The following is an 18,498-nucleotide window of genomic DNA, read 5'->3' on the forward strand; positions in this document are numbered from 1 at the left end:
CCACTTTGAAGGCAGGTACTAGGTCAATGCCACATATGTAGGGGAAAATATGTACATTTCACAGCATTCCATTCTGTATGCTAGTTTCAGCAGAGCAATGAAGTTCAGAAAGTAAAGCGATACTGCTCAGGAAAATCTGGAGAGCCACAGTTAAATAATCCAGCAACTCTGAAGAACAAAGCTAACAGAACAGAAAAATGAAAAAACCATGCATAAATGTCTAAAACAAGTAGTTAGTAGGTTTAGTTTCTTAGCTGGTAATGGTAAAACAAACCAGATTTATCACATATGATATGATATGATACGATATGTTACAGAGAGAGTACACATGTGCTGTGCTGAACAGAAAGAAGCAAAGCTGAAACAAAACAACATTCCCAACTCTCACCTTTTAAAATGTCATGGAATCCATGAAGACTTGCAGCAATGTTTGTAAACACAAAGTTGTAATTTGTCCTAAGGAGTCCTTCTGGTCTTGTACCTAAGAGTACCACGTAAGAAGGTAAGAAGGAAAAGAAAACCACAACACTAAGATTTGACCATGAATGAAAAAAGTTAGCTTTGAAAGTAATTCAGTTTCCACCTACTAGAACCATTTGCATGGAGTATGAGTCATAACTCATTCATTTACTTAAATTTTCCCTTTCAATATCAAATGTACATACATTCAACTTTGCCAGAGTAGGCATGTGAAAGACTTTCAAGGTCCCTAGATTTTATTCAGATTCCATAAGAATCAATTGTTTTGGTCTCAAAAACAACACATACAGAAAGACATGTTCACAGCTGCAGGAAAGACCATCGGGGCCCTTCTAAAGGGTGAAGACTGAAATAACCTGAATCTATACAATAACCATTTCCTACGGCTGTTTACAGGATGCATTTGGAGATAGCTTCCCCACACACATACACACAAAGGCTTTACCTCATTTTATTCAGTCATTGCCATGACAGTTCTAATAACATTATGAAGACAAGGAGCTGGAAGTGATGATTAGTAATAAAAATGTAGCTTATTAACAACTTCATAATTAAGAGATGACAAAAGGCACAAAGTCATACTAGAAAAACCTACAGAAAACCAGTCACAGGGTAACCAGTCAAGCCAGAACTGACACTCACTTGGTAAGGCCAGAAGACTGACGTAGGTGTGTAGCTTCTCAAAGACTGCAGTCAGCCTTTTCATATCTCTGTGCAGCTCCATATTTCTAGCTCTTAAAGCAGCTGTGCAAAGAGAAGACTCACACTCTTCTTCCAAACTAGGAATATATGAATTATTTTTTTAAAAGCAAGCAATTGTCTTAAAAAACAAGTTCATGAGTTTTGGAGCAGGTAAGTGTTCCCTACCTCCCCAGTCCAAAGCAAAAGCAGACTAGGAATTTATTTTAGAAAGGTTAACATAGGGGAAGTTAGCAATACATGAAAATTACTGTGTGCATCTCCACACTTAGGTGTTTCTGTCACAAGCCAGGAATGACTTACTCTCACAGCAAGGAACTCATTGCAGCAATTTAAGTTTGAAGACTTTTCCCTCTACTACATAAATTCTCTTTTGCTTCCTAAGGAGCACGAGAACAGGTATAAAGGAGGCATAAATCAAGATTTTTCTTCTTCCTTAGTCCAAACCCTCTCTTAAAGCAGTTCTTTGCACCTATAACTCACCTCCCTTCGATCAACTCAGGAACAAAGATTTTCACAGCAGAAGGGATGTGCACCTGGCCAAGTTTTACTACATTGGTACATTTACTGAATGATAAATAACCCTCAGAGAAGCTCAAGGCATTACCAGTTTCAGTGAATCACACCTGAATAGTATCAATGCTATTGAATAACATTAAGAAACATGACTGAAAGATGCACATATTTTTAAAGTCTCATCTGGGGGTTGGGGGTTAAGGGGCTTTAAAATACATGTTTGTAGTCCTAATGCCTTAAAAAAGCCATGTCCAATCTCAAGGTTTAGAAAACAATGTGAAGAAACAAGAAAAACAAAAAAGAGTTCAGCCTTTTAATACAGAGCAGAAGCCAAAGCGTTTTAAGGTTTGACTTAATATTTCAGTTGTAGGTGCTGACAATGCTGCATGCCTGATAGAGCTCCTTTAAATTTGATCTATCAAATAAAAAGTACCTTTTTAACTGATAAGGAAGAATCTTTCTTAAAAAGCCTAAGTAGGAAGCTAAATGTTCTGAGAAGGCTTTCAATTTCACAGTTGTTTCCTGAAAGGAAAAAAAGAACAGGTAAGTGGTTTTGCTCTGTAAAAATCTTCCTGGGTGCTAAGAGGAGGAAAACTTACCAGGACTGTCACAGTATCCTCCGTGATGCTCTTGAACAAGTGCAGCATTCCTTCCTCCAGAGGGCGAACGTACGAAGCGTTTTCATGGAGATACTGTGAGAACTGAGGGCAGAGAGGTTTTAAAATGGTGCTTGCTGACGGCTCGTGTGAACTCTCTCAATTTAACAACCGAACGGGACATTTTGGCAAAGCCCCCGTCACCTTTAACGATGCCTAAGATTTCATTAATGAGATACAACAGTCCAGTGATGTACAGCAACCTCTTCTATAGGGCAAAAACACACCTTGAGGGAAAGTGAGAAGTACTGCAAGTCCAGGCAAAACCTCACCTGGGTCTTTGCCACAGCATCCTGGCCCATTTTAACTGCCATGCACAGCACACCAAACCCTCGCTTTTTAGTTTTAAATATTCTTGCATTCCTTTCTCAACTCCATCCAGTTAAGGCTAGATCCATGCACAGTTTGGCCACCAGAATAAACTATCCCACCTTCCTCCCAAAAGTTGTTTGGATCCCAGCCTTGTCCATCAGCACAAACATTTGCAAAGCTATGCTGTGCAAAGTACTGAAGAACTAAAGCCAAGTTCAAACTGACAGCAAGAGATGTCTCTTTATCTGTGACCAGTCCAGTTTTCAACACGAGCCAATGCAAAGCACAGAGCTCCAACTAATCACAGGAGAACTCCTAAAACTATGACAGGTTTGGGCAATAATCAAACTTTGGCCTTGTGGGCCTGCCTGACTTTGCTAAAAATTGCTTAATTAAATCCTACAGCTAATTTTGCCTTCAAAAAAGCAGACCTGAGAACATCATGTGTACTCTTACACACAATCAAAATGTAACAACACCACCAGCTTTCCATTTTGGTACCTCAGTATCACAAAAAGCTTCTTCCACAAATTAATACAGGTAGTCAAAAGCAATCCTGGTTTTTATTTTACCCCACAGAAAGATACCTTCACCTTTGATTATTTATACCACAAGAGCAGCTAAAGATCCCAGGCAAACAGAATACAAGAGATTTTAATTATTCCTTGTATTATTACAGTGCAGTAACACAGTGTTAACAAGAAGAGTGAGATGCTAAGCTCTCATCCATGCATGCACAAACCCGGATGGAATTAGGGAAAATTCCTAAATCTAAGGAGGAAGAAATAATACATGCAGAATGCTCCTGGCTGGTGTTGCAAGAGAGAGGACTTGAATTATCCAGCACGATGCTGTAGACCCAGCGGAACCCAGCAATCCAACACTTAAAGAGAAAAGGAATACTTGAACCTGGCAGGGAATTGTCCACATCTACTTTGAGTGTTTGGTGGGGAAAATAGCTTGAAAGCACCAGACAAGACCTGGAGTTGGGGAAAAATAAATCAGTGCAAGTCTGCTAAGCCACTACCTGACACTTGTTTCATTTTCTCTACCATATTAAGGGGAGGTTATTGACCAACTTGGTGGGGTAGCTAAAAAAAAAAAATTAAAAAAAAAAAAATCACACTGAGAACACTTGCCAAGCAAATAGACAAATTAATCAAAAATACAGGAGCAACTACAGCTTCAGAGAGCAATAAAAGATGCTTCAGTGCTGGAAAGTCACAGCAAAAGCCCTGAGAAGTAGCATGCACTGAGGGAATTAGGTCATGAATACACAATGGGGCAGACTACAAGAGACATAATTACGAAAACAAAGCCTGAACTACTGAATCAGAGTCAATTATAAGAAAAGGAAAATGAAATTATAGTTCTGATTAAGTTGCATGTTTCCACTGTGCTGAAAACCAACAAAGAAGTGTTAACTAGGAAGTCAGGGGAAAAAAAAAAAAATCTGTGAGAAGTGATGTCTAGGAAACCTGATTTTATTCCCTTAGTGTAAACTGCAGCAGTATCTGAGAATGTAGTCACCACACTGGGCCACATTAAAAAAACCAGAAGCCATTCCTGCCATAAAAAATCTGAAAGATGACAAAACCACATCATTTTCCCAAGAAGGACATGTCATTTTGAGTGCATTTGGTGGAAGGAGCAAGAAAATGTTCTCAAACTAGTATCTATGCTGAATTTCTGCAGGAGAGTATTTTTGACTAAAATAGTTGAAACAACTGAGAAGGCAAAAAACAGAATGGGATTTCTCTAGTGGATAACCACCTTCACAATCACATTTGTTACCTGCAAAGAGATTATAGGAGGTTTTCCAAAGAACAGGAAAGTTTTGTGGAAGTTAACATTGACACCACATGCACTGCAGCCATTTGACTGATGCAAACCACAACTCATCTCAGTACCTTAAGCCTGAGCCCTACCAACTACTAAACTGAAATTACAGACTGAATCATAAAATACACCCTGTAACTTAAATATTCACAGATCCCTTTAAACTATGAAGTCAACTCTGATCTTAATGCAACTTGTTCCAAAGCACACATATATGCATCCCCACAAAAATCCTTGTGCACAGTTATTTTCTGGATGATACTCTCAGAAAGTCTTTCCATGGAATTGTGTCAAAAGAGATGAGTCAGATTTCTCATATTAAATTCAACATACTTTACAAACTTGACGCTTTGGAACACTTACAGGAAAGATCTTCACACAAGTAGCCCAAAATCAGACCATAAAGTTGGTTTTTGACAAGGGAAGAGAGTCCACGTTCTCTCCCTCATAAGCCTACCTTCCATGCTTTTTTTACCATTACAGCTAAACACTTTAAACAGTGTTTAAGACCAGATTCTGTCTCAACATCTCCCATGCCCCAGTGCATTAACTAAAACAAGCTCTATTTAGCAGTGCAATATTTGTGCATTATTATTTTAAAACAAGTCAGCTGAACTTTCAACAGATGCACTTCAATTTAGCAATTAAAAAGCAAAGCTTTGATTTGATAATCATATTGCTCTTCTAGCAGAGGCACAGGGGAAGGATTCTCTGCAGGTACACCTCACTCACATTCAGAGAATTCACAGAACAGAAAAGACTTCTCACACGGGAGAGGCTGGCTCTCAGGAACACACTGATGGCATTCCACGACTAAGATCAGTCACTCATGAAAGTCTAACGAATTGAATAGACTTGTAGCTGAAGTGTGTAAACTTTACCTTCTGATTTAAGGGTGATATTGTGTCTGTTGCAGAATCAATGGGGAAGATCTGTACCTTCTGCTCAGTGTATGTGTGGAAGTTCAGGAGAGCTGTTACAAGCTCTTGTACAAAAGCCAGGGCCTGGCCAGCAAGGTCTCGCAGCTTCAGCTGTAAAGACAGTTATAAAATGACTGTATTTGACATGGATCTATTTAAATATGAAAAAAAAAACCCAACATCTGCTTGGATACAAAAAACCATTGTCACCAATTTCTTTCTTGTTACTATTTCAGCCTAAAATACACAGCAGCAATTATGTTTAACTTAATTTTTATTCATGAACTACAATGCCACACAGAAGGGCACTGTTGTTCTTTGACAACAAAGTGTCTTTTTATTTCACACAACTGGTGATGCTTTGCCTCTGCTGCGTTTTTCAAACTTGCAGGCCACAAGAACACTTAGAGGTCAGCACAACTACAGAAACCATGTCTGAAATTTCCAAAGAACAACAGAGTAATTGCTGACAACAGCTCAACACCTGGTTGCAAGGAAACCTCAATTTAATTAGTAAAAACCAATGTTTTCTCCCAGAATTAAAGGTGTTTGCTTCTCTAACCAGGAACACTCAATTCTTATTCTCCTGCACAGAACTGAGCTGCTGCTCATGAGTAAAGCTGTTCTGTGGCTTTAGTACAGCAGGAAGGTATCAAAGAAATTAATTCAGAATGGAACATAAATTCAAGAGAGAAGAAAACTATATTCTGTTGTGACTTATAGGAAGAGAATAAGGTTATAGTGACATTTCAGCCAAGAATAACTTATCCTTCAGAGATGTACTCTTAATGCTTCAATGGACTGTTAAATCAGGTCAATCTTGATTATGGATCTGGGATGGTGGCAAGCAATTAAAGCAGCCATTATACTCAGTTTGTGTATGTTAATTAGCTATGCAAGGAAGGAAAACAGACACTATTACTGTTTTGCTATCCTTCACACTGCAGCCTGTGCTAATACACCAGCATTTTGCCTCCACTGGCAAAGCCAGTCATAAAAATCTGTCCTGGAACATTTTCAAGACTGCAGATCTTGAAGCATGAGGCTGCCTGACATAGTGCTGGCAGAAAATAGTAAAAGGAGAAACTCTCCATGCAGTTATTCAGATTTTTCTTGGAACTCAGCAGCAGCAACCTGAAATTCAAGGCTATTTCCATCACAAAACTGAACAGCAGGTCACCTGGTCTCACAGCAGACATTATTAGGAAAAAGGTCTCTTTATAGGCACTTCTGAAAAATGGAGAAAGCAACTATTTTAAATCTTTCTGCAGCAGCATCCGAATGCACTAACTTGAAGGCTTGAGACATACCAGCAAATAGAAGAAACACCCACAGTGCTGTAGAGCCCATCCTCAGTGGTAGCAACACAGGAAAATTTTGATTGCATACAGGTTTCTGATTTGCTATTGTAAAAACCCTTAAAATATTCAGCCATTCACAGAAAACCAATGCTCATTTCTGAATACCGAATAAACAACATTCCCAAGGAATCTCATGAAATTACAGTAGTGAACAGAAACTGTTTGTTTTCTAAAAATATTTAAATGTATAAGGGTTACTTTGCTGCAATAAGAGGTGCTTTGGCAACAAGTATCCCACAAAGTGTAAACGAATCATGCAGCGATCTCAAAGTGACATGATTTATTCCTTGAAAGGATTGTGACTAGTGACAAGTAATGTTAACTAATATGGCTTTTTAGTGCACACACCAGTGTGCAGTTTACAAATGCATACATTCTCTGGAGCTCAAGTGATGTGACTGAAGAAGCTCAGTTTGAGGAAAAGGAATTTAGGATACCAAACCTACCTTTTTTCAACAAAAGACCTTTGAACTAATGCAGCTTTAATCCACTTTAAAAATGAAATGTTCCAACTTCTAGCTTACTGCAGGTGGACCCAGTAAAAGAATATTTCATATAACTTTAGTAAGACTCCTTGACAAAAGAACAATTACACTACCTCTGGAAAAGTGCAGAGGTTCAGTGGGCAGAAACGCCCCCAGAATATCATGACAGTAGTAAGACAGGCTACCTTCTGCCATTTCAGGTACTAAAATGACTGGTTTTATTTCAGCATCTGTGTAGAAAGTTGCACAGAGTCACATGAAACCACAAGAAGGGCTTACCTGATTCCTTCTGTTGTGTAATGGTACATTCAGAGCATTGTATCGAGTAGACCCTACAGGACAAAAATTGAGTTATATGCACTTGTTAAATTGTGGGGGGTTTTAAGAGACATTTATTGGCAAATACTGATTTTTAAAAAAAATGTCATTGCAGGGGTATCACAGGTTATGTAAGCAATATTAACTAAGGAGATAGAAACAATTGACTCCAATAAGGTAGGCCTAAATACCCTCACTTAAGAACAGCTTCTTAAGTTTTCACTTAAGAACGGAGGGAAAGCAGTTCAATATTTGCCTCAGATTGTAAGTCAAATTTAATCCTCTGAAGACCCTGAATTTGGAAGATAAGAGCAGACTCCTCTTGCCCAAAGAACAGTACTCATCACAATCAAGAGTGAAAAAATCTTTTAAAAGAAATCACACTTAAAGAATTCAAGATTATCTTCAAATTCCAATTTCATACCAAGGAGGGCCAAGTAAGACTAAAATATTTTTAATGGCTTGAACTTTTTTAAAGCTCCTGTATATTTGCCATATTGACAATTCAGACTAAGATGTACTCTCCATGTATTTCAGCATTCTGCTCCAGTCAAGAAAGAACTAGAATGATTATTCAGTTACAAGCAGGCATAATTTTCAGAGGGGCAGAGGGCTATTTGTACCTAGAGAACAGCTCACAAAGTCTTAGAGATTTGAAAGGGTTCACATCCATTCTCAATTCAGTTTAACAACAACCAGTTTAGTTTAAAATTTGCTGACAAAGGAAACTTACAGTTTCTCATTCCTTTTGTGTCATTCCCATTTGGCTATGAACGCATGGGAAGAGGTAGTTATGTTCAGTGGAAAAAAAAAACTGTCCAAAATTACTGAATCCTACTTCTAACTAAATGCTTCAGAAATTTTTTTCTACTCTGGAAATCATGCTTAGCAGTCAGGAAGTCATTTGATTGTTACTGAAATTAGCTGCTAGTTACACTTGAAGCCAGCTACAGAGGCTATAGGAAGACAGCTGGAATCCACAGCAAACAAACATCTCCTGACTTACATTGATCTATCACTAAAGAGATGTTCTCTATTTGCAGTGTTGTCTACTACACAAGCAAAGGCATTATGCAATGGCAGCTGAGTGAGCAGATAAATTATTTTAGCAAAGTTCTTGCTACAATGACAACCACCTATAAAAAAAAATATGAGCTAAAGAAGCCAGAGAGGTAGAAATAGGCAGCAGATGCCAGGCAAAGTGAGAGGAGAGAAGTGAAAAGAATACCAGTTCAAGGCAGCAACACCTAAGCATGATGCGCTGCATGGGAGTCAACATTTCCCAAAGAGATGATGATCTGGTGCTCCTAAGCCAAGACTCACTGGATTGCCAAACCAGTGGAGAACTTGGAACACTCACCCCTGCAGCACCTGCCAGATCAGCTTTTAGAGAACCTAAGGCTATTTAAAACATTGTCGCCAGGTTTTAAATGGAATGAAAAATGCAAAAGCTACCAATGAAATATACAAGAAACTCAAAAGCCTGTTTTCACTTCTCTGCTCCTTCTTCGCTACTTTCAGCTTTTTCACTATTCCAGGTCCTCCTGGTCTTGAAGGGTCCAGAAGAGTCCAGGCAGTGCCTGCCCACCCTTGTGTTCAGCTACTTAGGAAAGCACACAGTGCACAGCATTGACCCAGCACATACTAACCCATGCTTGTACCAAAGCCATGCAAAGGCTGAGCACTCCTAACTCCAGGGGATCCTCTGCACTTCAGCTCATCTAGTAGCAGTTGGAAAGGAAGCAGAAAAACATTGCTTCAGGTAAAAGTCCCAAGGTTCAAAGGGCTTCTTCCCCCTTCACGTAAGAACTACTCTCTATGTTTTCTGATCAATGAGAAACCCTGACAAATTTCCCACTTAGTAATAAGTGCAGACCACTATTGCTGCAATATCTCTGCAGCTACCAGTTTATCCCCACCTTGACTTACTGCAACTCTTGAATATACCCTGCCAAAAATAATACTCTTTGAGATACGTAACCAATCTTTATGAAGCAACCATTAAATTGACAGTGTTCCCTCATTGTTTACAATATTCTGTCAACACTAAGCAATAGAACTGGCAAATCACTCAAAAGCCTCCAAAAGCTTCAATTTTCATTATATATCTAAAAAATTGGTATTTTAGGATTACTGAAGAAGATCATGACAAGTATTAGGAATACTTACTAGTTACCTCCAAGCGTCTGTTCAGATGTCCAACATTTCTTACAGCTAATACATTTTAGTTCTCAAGGACTACTCCCTTCAGATGGATACCCAAAAAATCAAACAAGATACCCAGACCAAGGCAATACGTACTTGTGTCATTAAAAGGTACTTTTTCATTAATTATGCATAGAGATTCTTCCAGTCTACTGCCCAAAGCTGCTTGAAGATTCTTTAGCTGTTGCTGGCTAAATAACAAAGAGACAAACAAAAAACCACACACACACACACACATTGTAAACCTTTAAAATTTCATCTGTATCACCAACACAATATCTCACTATAAGCATCCCTTGAGTGTATCAGTATCTGTATCCTTCTAGAAGTCAGATAGAAATAATACAGTAGGAATCATCTGTCCTCCTTTACGTCGTATTTAACACAACATTGAATCCTAATCCCTAAGAAAAGCAGTGAAAGTTACCATAAACTTGTAAATCCTAAATTCCCTTCTCGAGAAGCTCAATTTACTTCAGAGTTAAAATTCACCTTATTTTCCTATTGTGCAACTATTATATAAGCTGTATGAAGGCATTTTCTTCTACTAGAATTTGAATGGGAATGGAAATGGGCCTTCAAATTTGTTACTATGCATCCAATGCAGTATTCCAATAAGCAGGTAATGAGCTGTCAATAGTTCAGTTAACTATGTCACATCACTATCTGAAATACCTCAAAGGCTTTTCAAAACCCCATATTTCAACACTGCTATGATACTGCCTGTTCTGACAAGACTTGACAATTATGTTTCTGATACATTCTCAAGTGATTTTTCTCTAAATTTTCTTTGCTTGCATTTGACTGTATAGATACAAGTGAACCTAAGTAATCAAGATTACTAACATAATTAGAATAGATTCCTGAGATGAACAGTAATATATTCCAGCATTATATACATATGTCTAGAAAGAACACTCCATTATTGAGTCAGACCAAATTCCACACCTTACCCAGCTTAGGCCCCCAAATTCTTCACTGTTTTGCTTCCCATTTGACATCTAGAACTCCTGCACATATAGTGGAGGGTGGGGGGGAAGGTGTCAAAGGGACAGGCTTTTTTTCTTTTTTACAACATTTAATACACAGAAATTTATCAGGTCTAACAAGGCGAAATAATCCAAAATAGATAAGGAAGATAAGAAGAAACCAGACAATAAGTAGCTCATGCACATTAACAAATATTTTTCTTGGAGAGCAGCTCCAAAACTGCATAGAAACTGTACAGTAGGTACTGCAGTAGCAGTGAGCATGATAGAAAATGAACTCCAAGACAAACTGAAAATGTACTTCCTTTTCATGCTGTACAGGAATGATAAACAAGTAGTTTGACATGTTTGGCCTTACATTCTGCCCTTTAATTTTCAAAACATGCAGGCTGTCAAGTCTCATATCCCCTGGCTTTTCTGAGTAAAGTGTGGGTGTCAGAGGCAAACGGATCCCTTCCCCTGACAGAGCAGGGAAAACAGAAGGGCAGTATTCTCAGAGACACATCCTGCCATGTGTTCACCAGACAGTGATTTCAGTGTTTAAAATGAAGTGTCAGGCTTTATTACTTTTAAAAACTTAATATAGCATAACTTAAAATAGTAGGGACAACTTCTCACAATGATACCAATTACCCAGTTATCATAAAACATGACAGACAAGGCCTGAACCAAATAGTAGCAGATTAGGACTACAGTTGTTCAAACACCACAAAAAAAGCAAACAGCAGCAAAACACAGCTTTCATCCTCTTTTGCAAGTTATTTTTAGTGAAACCCTGACTTGTATTAGAGGAGTTATTAGATTCGAGTATCTTCACATCTATCAAAATAATTAAAATACACACTTCAGGGTTACCACGTGAAAGAAGGAACTCTGCATCTGATCATTCACTACACATCTTGTTCATTACATTCAAGATCTATGCTGCACACATATCTTCTAAAAAAATGCAGCTTAATGAACTTCAGAGAAACACACCCTAACTTGATTTGGCCCACAGTCCTCAACTTCCCATTTTCTACAACTTGTCTTCAAGACAACGAAAATATTCCAAAACTAACAATGTAATTCTCTGATAAAAACTTTCAAATATTCTAGCTGAGAACATTATACCTGAAACAAAAACAATTGTTCAAGAAGCTTTTGCGGTGGAGGGGGGTTTTTGAAACTCTTTTCAGTCAGTTCTCTCAGCATATCTGAGCATACTCAGATTTTGTTCTTAGAAGCAGTTTTTACAAACTCACATATCTTTGTTTCATACAAGTTTTTACTTTCTATGGTTTTCCATTACAAATAAATTCTTCAAGCTTTCACCAACATCACTGCTATTTAAAAAGCTTGGAGACAAAACTGCTCTTACTGAAAGCAGAAATCATGGAATTGTCTAGTTCCATACACAGAAAAGGAAAAGAAGGCTTGACCCGCACAGGTCAGACTTGTCTTCATGATAAAATAATTTGAGTTTTATCAAAGACTTTTTTTTTTTTAACTCTTTTTTTAAAAGGTATTATCCTTAAAAAATAATCCAGTTAATGTTTTACAGCAGTTATTCCTTTACATCAATGAAATTTTCATTATATGAAATAAAGACACTTACCACTCTTCAGTTCGAAGCCTACAGTCCTTAGCTTCTCTTTCTAGTGTCTGAGACTTGATCTTTATGCAAGAAGATAATCTCACAATGTAAGTGCTGACACAGCAAGACATTGCATTTCAAACTTTTGAAACTTGCAAGCAAGAGGAAAAACTCCTTACTTCTAATTTGGCTTTATCATTCTGCAGCTTTTCTATGGTCTCTGTGTACTTCTTCGTTAAGCTGTCCACCACAGCTTGGTGCTGGGCAGCATCAGTTTCCAAAACCTCCAGTCTACTCCTCAGCTCTGCTTCTAAACGTTTGTGCTGCTCATCTGCTTCAAAGAACTAAAGGAAGAAAAGCAAAGCTCTTTAAAAAAAAGCTTCATTTTGTTACTGAATCCAGTCCTATAAGTCACTCCAATTTCATTAGCCAGATCAGGTTAACAGCAATTACTAGTTCTCAGACAAACAGAAATTTTATTTTATTTACAGAGAAAAGATTCAGGAATAAAGTACTTTAATAAAAACAAAGTTTTGTAGTACCAAGCATTCTTTAAATATATTGCTGACTAATAGCAGACACACAAAAAACTGAACTTGAGCCATAAGGTTTTTCTCAAGTTTTTTAAAGTGAAATGCATTCCATTTTGGTAAAGCAATTCCTGACTTAATTATGGCAACTTGCAGAAAATATTTTATACTTTAAAGAAATTCTGAAACAGTTTATGAACTAACAAGAAATTTCCATCCAGTACCAGGCTATTTTCAGTAGGGCAGCTGTCACCAAAAGTTAAAAATTGAAATGAGAAAACATGTATTATGTGATTCCACACACTGTCTTAAACATCCAAAGTCAAAATACCTAATTTGCCTAGTGAAGATCTTTATAAACAAACTACCTGATATCATCCGCTGCTTTGCATACAACGAAGCTTCTAAACCCACCAGATTTTCAGACAGCACTTTACTTTCTGTATCTTTCTTTGTGTCACCAGCTTTCTGAACCAAAAATAAAGGCTAAACAAAATTTCACTCACAAGTATATGTAGTCGCTCATTTTCTTCTATTTTTTTCTGAAGATCTTCATTGAAGACACTTTTCTGTTCTTGACTCAACTGAGATGACGATTCTACACTTTTCTAAGAGAAACAAAATGCACTTATTATCTCCACATCCCAGGTCAGTGAGAATAGTTCCCATAGCTAATTCCCAAAAGAGGCACGTGAGCAGATGTCCTGCTGACACTGATATATCAGAAGGTGTGAATACTGCATGGAGCACCAGCCTCAAGGCAGCACACTTCCCTTCACACCCTTGTTACCCTACAGTGATACAACACTGCCGAAGGAAAGCCTCCACTCAGGTGTCCCATTCACACACACAGGGAATCACGTGGATGGGCAGCAGTCCATCTGAATTCACTGGAATCCTGCATGATACCAAAACCCTCCACACACAGGCTCAGTTGGTTTGGCAGCTGTGTGTAAGGCACAAGTGTCCGGGTGTAAGCCAGGCTGCTCTCAGCAGGCTATAGCACAAAGTGGCACGGAAAGCACAGGGTCTTTCTACAGATATCCCTCTGCTGTTTCCTCATTTTTCACCCATTTAATCCCAAAGACTCAGACCACCAGCGAATCCCATACACCACACTGCTGAAGAAAGGCATTATTGTCATTAAACACAGGGGAGACTCTTTGCATTTAAACTCAACACCAAACTTCAAGAGCTTGGGACAGGTAGGGCAGCTAAGTCACCTCTGCATTTGATGCCAGCCTGTGAATTCCACCTGAGATATGGGCACATGTTCTGCTCCTTCTAAAAAGATTGCACTCTGACACAAATCAGGGAACTAAAGCTGTGCATTTTGACACATGAATGGGAAAAACTCAGTGGCAGTGGTTTGCAAAGCTGCTACAGGCAAGCTGATGTCCTTCAAAATTTGGAAACACAACTAGCAAAACAGTAACTTACACAATATGAAATAAAAGAACAGAAGGGTCAAACTGCATTTGGAAGAACAATCTGTTGTGGTGCATGAACAATGTAGTTAGATGTATTATGCTTGTTAAGGAACTGGACAGCAGAAAAATGGACAAGAGTTTAGGAGAAAAGTAAGGAAGATGATCATATTACTAATCAATTGAATGATTTCTTTAATGTCACTCTGGATAACTACAGCACATTGAGAGCTGTAACCAAAAAGAAAAGACAGCAGTAATTAAGAGGGGTTTCCTCATGAGGAAAGTAGCAAGAGATGCTTGAGAATTACCTAAGTCCAAGCACACCACCCCTGGAATTCTGATGTTACCTACAGAAGACACAGCTGGTCTCAGAATATGATATCGCTAGGTTTAATCAGAAAGCATTTTGGCACAGAAAGATCACAGTATTGAAATTATTCTGTCATTTTGAAATGACAAAGAATACAAGTTAAACATTTAGATTTGAAAGCATTTGACAAGATTCACACAGAACAGCTATGATCACAGGCTGAAGAGTTAACTACCAACATCAAAATCCCAAAGCAAAGAGGTGCGGATGGGAAATGAGGAGTGATCAGCCTTCTGCATAGCAGCTGACTAATCACAGAGCTCCAAGGCATTTCCCAGTTGTTTGAACATTCAATAAGCATCCATAAAGGAAGACAGCAATTCAGTATCAGTCAGCTAACAAACTAGAAGAGAAATACGCAGCAAGTATTATATATATTGATACCCTTTTTATGGGTATTTTCACTTACATGAGGTAATAACACAAGTTCTGACAAGAACATTCAGCTCAACCCTTGACACAAAATACCTACTGCTAAAAATCAGGATAAGGCTTTGACAGGTGAGGAGCAGACATCTGCTAAGCAAGTTTTTCTTTGCCTTCAGCACATACCTTGTTCTTTTTGCCCCGAGCTTCACTTAATGCAAGTTCATCTTGAAGTAGCTCCACCCGCTTGGCAAGTTGCTGATTTCGAAAGGTCAAGCTGTCCATTTCTTGTTGCAGTTTCCTTAGTGATTGATCCTTCATCTTCAGTTGTTCCTGAATGACAAAAAAAAATTTGATTTTAAAATTTTCGCACTTATTTTTACACATGCTTTTGATAAGTAGTATCACATTAAAAACAAGAACAAATTAGAAAATCACTTCACTACTTAAACGCTGAAGAGGCAGAAAGTATCATTTCTAAACTGAAAAAAGTTATTTCACTTCCTTGAGCTGCCCACAGACCACACTCAAGTAGATATTTCATTCTACACATTAATCAACTAGAAGCAACCTTGCCCTTTTACAAAGCCAGAACTTACAGAGAACAACGGGCTAGCTGCAAAACAGAAATTCTTTTACTAAAATCAAGTCCCTTATTCATTCTTTTATTGACATTACTTTTTAGTAAGAAGTACCCCTGTTTACCTATTTTGTCACAGCTTAGTACACCTGACATGAGGTGTTTTTAGAGATTACCTTCAATGAGGCAGAATTTGCTTGCTCATCTACAACTCCTTTTTTCAGGACTTGGTTCTGAGCACGAAGCTGAAAAACAAGAGATGCCAGTAACTATGCAAGACAAGGGAATAAATAAAAGCTATTCATGAGAAAGTGAAGAAAGCATCATATTCTCTCAGGAGAGTACCAGGTGTGAATGCTTTTTCAAGTATTTTCTTCAGGTAGATAGCAGTGGTATCAGGTTGAAAAAAAGTATCCATTTCATATCCTGACTTGCCAAGAAACAAGAAGTTACTTTACCACCTGAACATTTTGGTCAAATAGAACAGAATTCTTACTCAATAAATACCTTTCAAGACCAGTTACTTAAATATAGTTAAGATTTCAAGACCTAGGACCGGATATGGAAAAGTTGCAACCTCGTCCTTGACTAATGAAGTTCTTGGTCATACTCAGTGTGTCTCCCCTCTTCTCCCCAAAACTGTTTATAAACAGTTCTGGAACATAAGCAGGACTCACAAAGTCAAAATCTGTATCAATTCAAGAGAAGTTGAACTCTAATGCAAAATTACTTATTACCAGTGTCAGCAGATGATCCAGAGAGAACAGACTGACAGAAAAAGGCACAAAAAGCATAGAAGGAAAAGCCCTCTAAGCCTCACTTACACCGTACACAAAATCTGAGCTAAAATCACTGCAGTGAAAAGTGATACTCAAGAAATCTATTTCCCAGTCACTTCACAGAGTACCTCTACCCTGCAGCAATGAGGATACCGACAGTTCCATCTTCCCATTCCTTGAAAATTGCTTGAATCCTGGTTTCTTCAAAGGCAGTTTGTATACATTTGACATGCGTGAGTCCAGCTGTTGCAGATATAAATTAAAAGGGTTTGTACAGTGTTTGGGAATACCTCTGGCAGGTGCATATAAGGCAAGGCTCAATGTAAAACAGCAACGGCTCACTGTTTCAGTGTGATGACTGAGTGTATTTGAAAGGTCAGAAGTCATTGTTAAACACAGCTGTTTTCCCTGCAGTATTCCCACTGTGCTGCTCAGGCATCACAGAGGTAAGACAAGAAACTTCCAAGTGCACCATGGAAAAACTTCCAAGCACGGGGTTTCCCTAGCAAGAAAAAGCAGTGCAGTAGTTTTCCACACCTGTTTTTGTGCCACAGCTGCAGGAACACATCAGGTGCAGAGAACGAAGCAGCTCAGTCCTGCTGCACACACAGACCCCAGACACACAGGCTGCCACAAGCTGCAAGAGCCTTTTGACCATTCCTTCATGAGAGAGCCAGAAGCTGCAACTTGTGTGCTTTCAGAGCCTCTTCTTCCCCTCATCCTCCTTCTGGACTGCTCTGTGAACCGAGAGGAAAAGCAACCCTTTGGCAGGGACTTCCCCCAGCACTGCTTGAGTCTGTCAAACTCTTGTTCACCTCTCTCCATGGCTTTCACAGCACCATTAAGTGAACAGGCTACTCCAGGGCTACTCTTCATTTCCACTTGCACACAACAAGCAGCCAACTGAACATGTGCACAAAGAGGAGAGGGTTCTGCAAAGGGGAGTCCCACAATGAACTGCACTGCACAAGAAATGGGACGAGATGAAAAAAATAGCTCCCACAAAGGATAAAGGAAGTGCCACAGGCTGAGAAGTGCACGATGAAGCTCAAAGAAAGCTTTGGGACATCATGATACTAAAAGAAAGAGGATCCAGCAGCTGGAACTATTGGAAGCTGTAGTCAGAAGCCCACATTTCAAATGCTCACTCAGGAATCAAGCACCAAAATCCCTCCATTATCTTATCCGCAGCCACTACTGATCTCCAAGGAATAACAGAGCCTCTGTATAAAACAACAAGACATATGAACTCTGACACCTACAAAGATGCAAAGTTAAAAATTAAATTTTCTTAAAATTATTTTGTAGAAGCTTTAAAAGGATATCTATCTGTGAACAATTTAGATTCTACACATGGTGTTTTTATAGCAGTTCCAAGGAGAATAGTATTTAAAGACATATGGTTCTGTAAGCTGGGATAAGTGTCAAATACAGACAAGTGCCTTGTGCCAGTCACCGATGCTGGGCTACACAAAACCAAAGTGCTGCCTTTCTCCCCCAAGGCTGCTGAAGGACTGTGCCATTCAAGACCAGCAGTCTCCTTTTTATTAAAGAAGAAAGAATGAAGAGCTCCGTATTAAGCAAGGCTCCACTATTTTAGAAGTCATCTCAGGCACCTTGGAAAGGAAAGGCTTTCTCCACTATGGGCTACAAATCTTTGCAAACCCTGTGTCAAGCAGCACCAGAAACAGGATGCAAAGCCACCTAGGGCAGAAGAACGGGGACAGACAAGTGGCAAGTGTGGAAGCAAGTGTCCTGCTCACTTCCAAGGCGCTGCAAGCACCACTGCCAGCGCCGAGTTCCCACACGCACCGCCCAGAGAGCTCACACGGGTGAGACGCACGACCGAGACCTCGCAAATGCTCACACTCAAGCGGATAAAACCAAGTTTCGTGCCCGAACGGGAAGCGGAGAATAAGGGAAAACACTGTCATTTCACTTCCCTGGCACAGCTGAGCCCGCTGTTTGTACTCCAGGATGTCTTGCACACGAAGCCATTCTGCCCTCGCGGCGCTCCCCCGGCACCTGCAAACCCGCACCTCCCGCGCCGTCCCGAGTCTGCCTCCGCCTCATCCCCCGGAGGCGGC

At 39.2% G+C, this 18,498-nt stretch overlaps 1 protein-coding gene across 2 annotated transcripts in view; it reads right to left on the bottom strand.

The window, feature by feature from the left end:
• Nucleotides 1-18,410, bottom strand: part of PPP1R21 (protein phosphatase 1 regulatory subunit 21) — a 30,565-nt gene extending 12,155 nt beyond the window's left edge. Inside the window, exons 1-13 of one of the 2 annotated variants that reach the window (XM_017730111.1) lie at nucleotides 15,809-18,410; nucleotides 15,239-15,385; nucleotides 13,393-13,494; nucleotides 12,536-12,700; nucleotides 12,378-12,436; nucleotides 9,888-9,982; nucleotides 9,236-9,307; nucleotides 7,548-7,600; nucleotides 5,384-5,533; nucleotides 2,295-2,396; nucleotides 2,129-2,217; nucleotides 1,123-1,259; nucleotides 389-481 (exon numbers count right to left, since the gene is read on the bottom strand). In XM_017730111.1, the coding sequence (XP_017585600.1) occupies nucleotides 389-481; nucleotides 1,123-1,259; nucleotides 2,129-2,217; nucleotides 2,295-2,396; nucleotides 5,384-5,533; nucleotides 7,548-7,600; nucleotides 9,236-9,307; nucleotides 9,888-9,982; nucleotides 12,378-12,436; nucleotides 12,536-12,700; nucleotides 13,393-13,494; nucleotides 15,239-15,373 (1,252 nt within the window). In that variant the 5' untranslated portion in view covers nucleotides 15,374-15,385; nucleotides 15,809-18,410. The remainder of the gene's footprint in view (nucleotides 1-388; nucleotides 482-1,122; nucleotides 1,260-2,128; nucleotides 2,218-2,294; nucleotides 2,397-5,383; nucleotides 5,534-7,547; nucleotides 7,601-9,235; nucleotides 9,308-9,887; nucleotides 9,983-12,377; nucleotides 12,437-12,535; nucleotides 12,701-13,392; nucleotides 13,495-15,238; nucleotides 15,386-15,808) is intronic. The other variant, XM_008630370.2, reaches the window with a different exon arrangement.
• Nucleotides 18,411-18,498: the final 88 nt, after the last annotated feature.

The sequence above is a fragment of the Corvus brachyrhynchos genome, unplaced genomic scaffold (genome assembly GCF_000691975.1).
Source record: "Corvus brachyrhynchos isolate BGI_N302 unplaced genomic scaffold, ASM69197v1 scaffold101, whole genome shotgun sequence".
NCBI lineage: Eukaryota > Metazoa > Chordata > Aves > Passeriformes > Corvidae > Corvus > Corvus brachyrhynchos.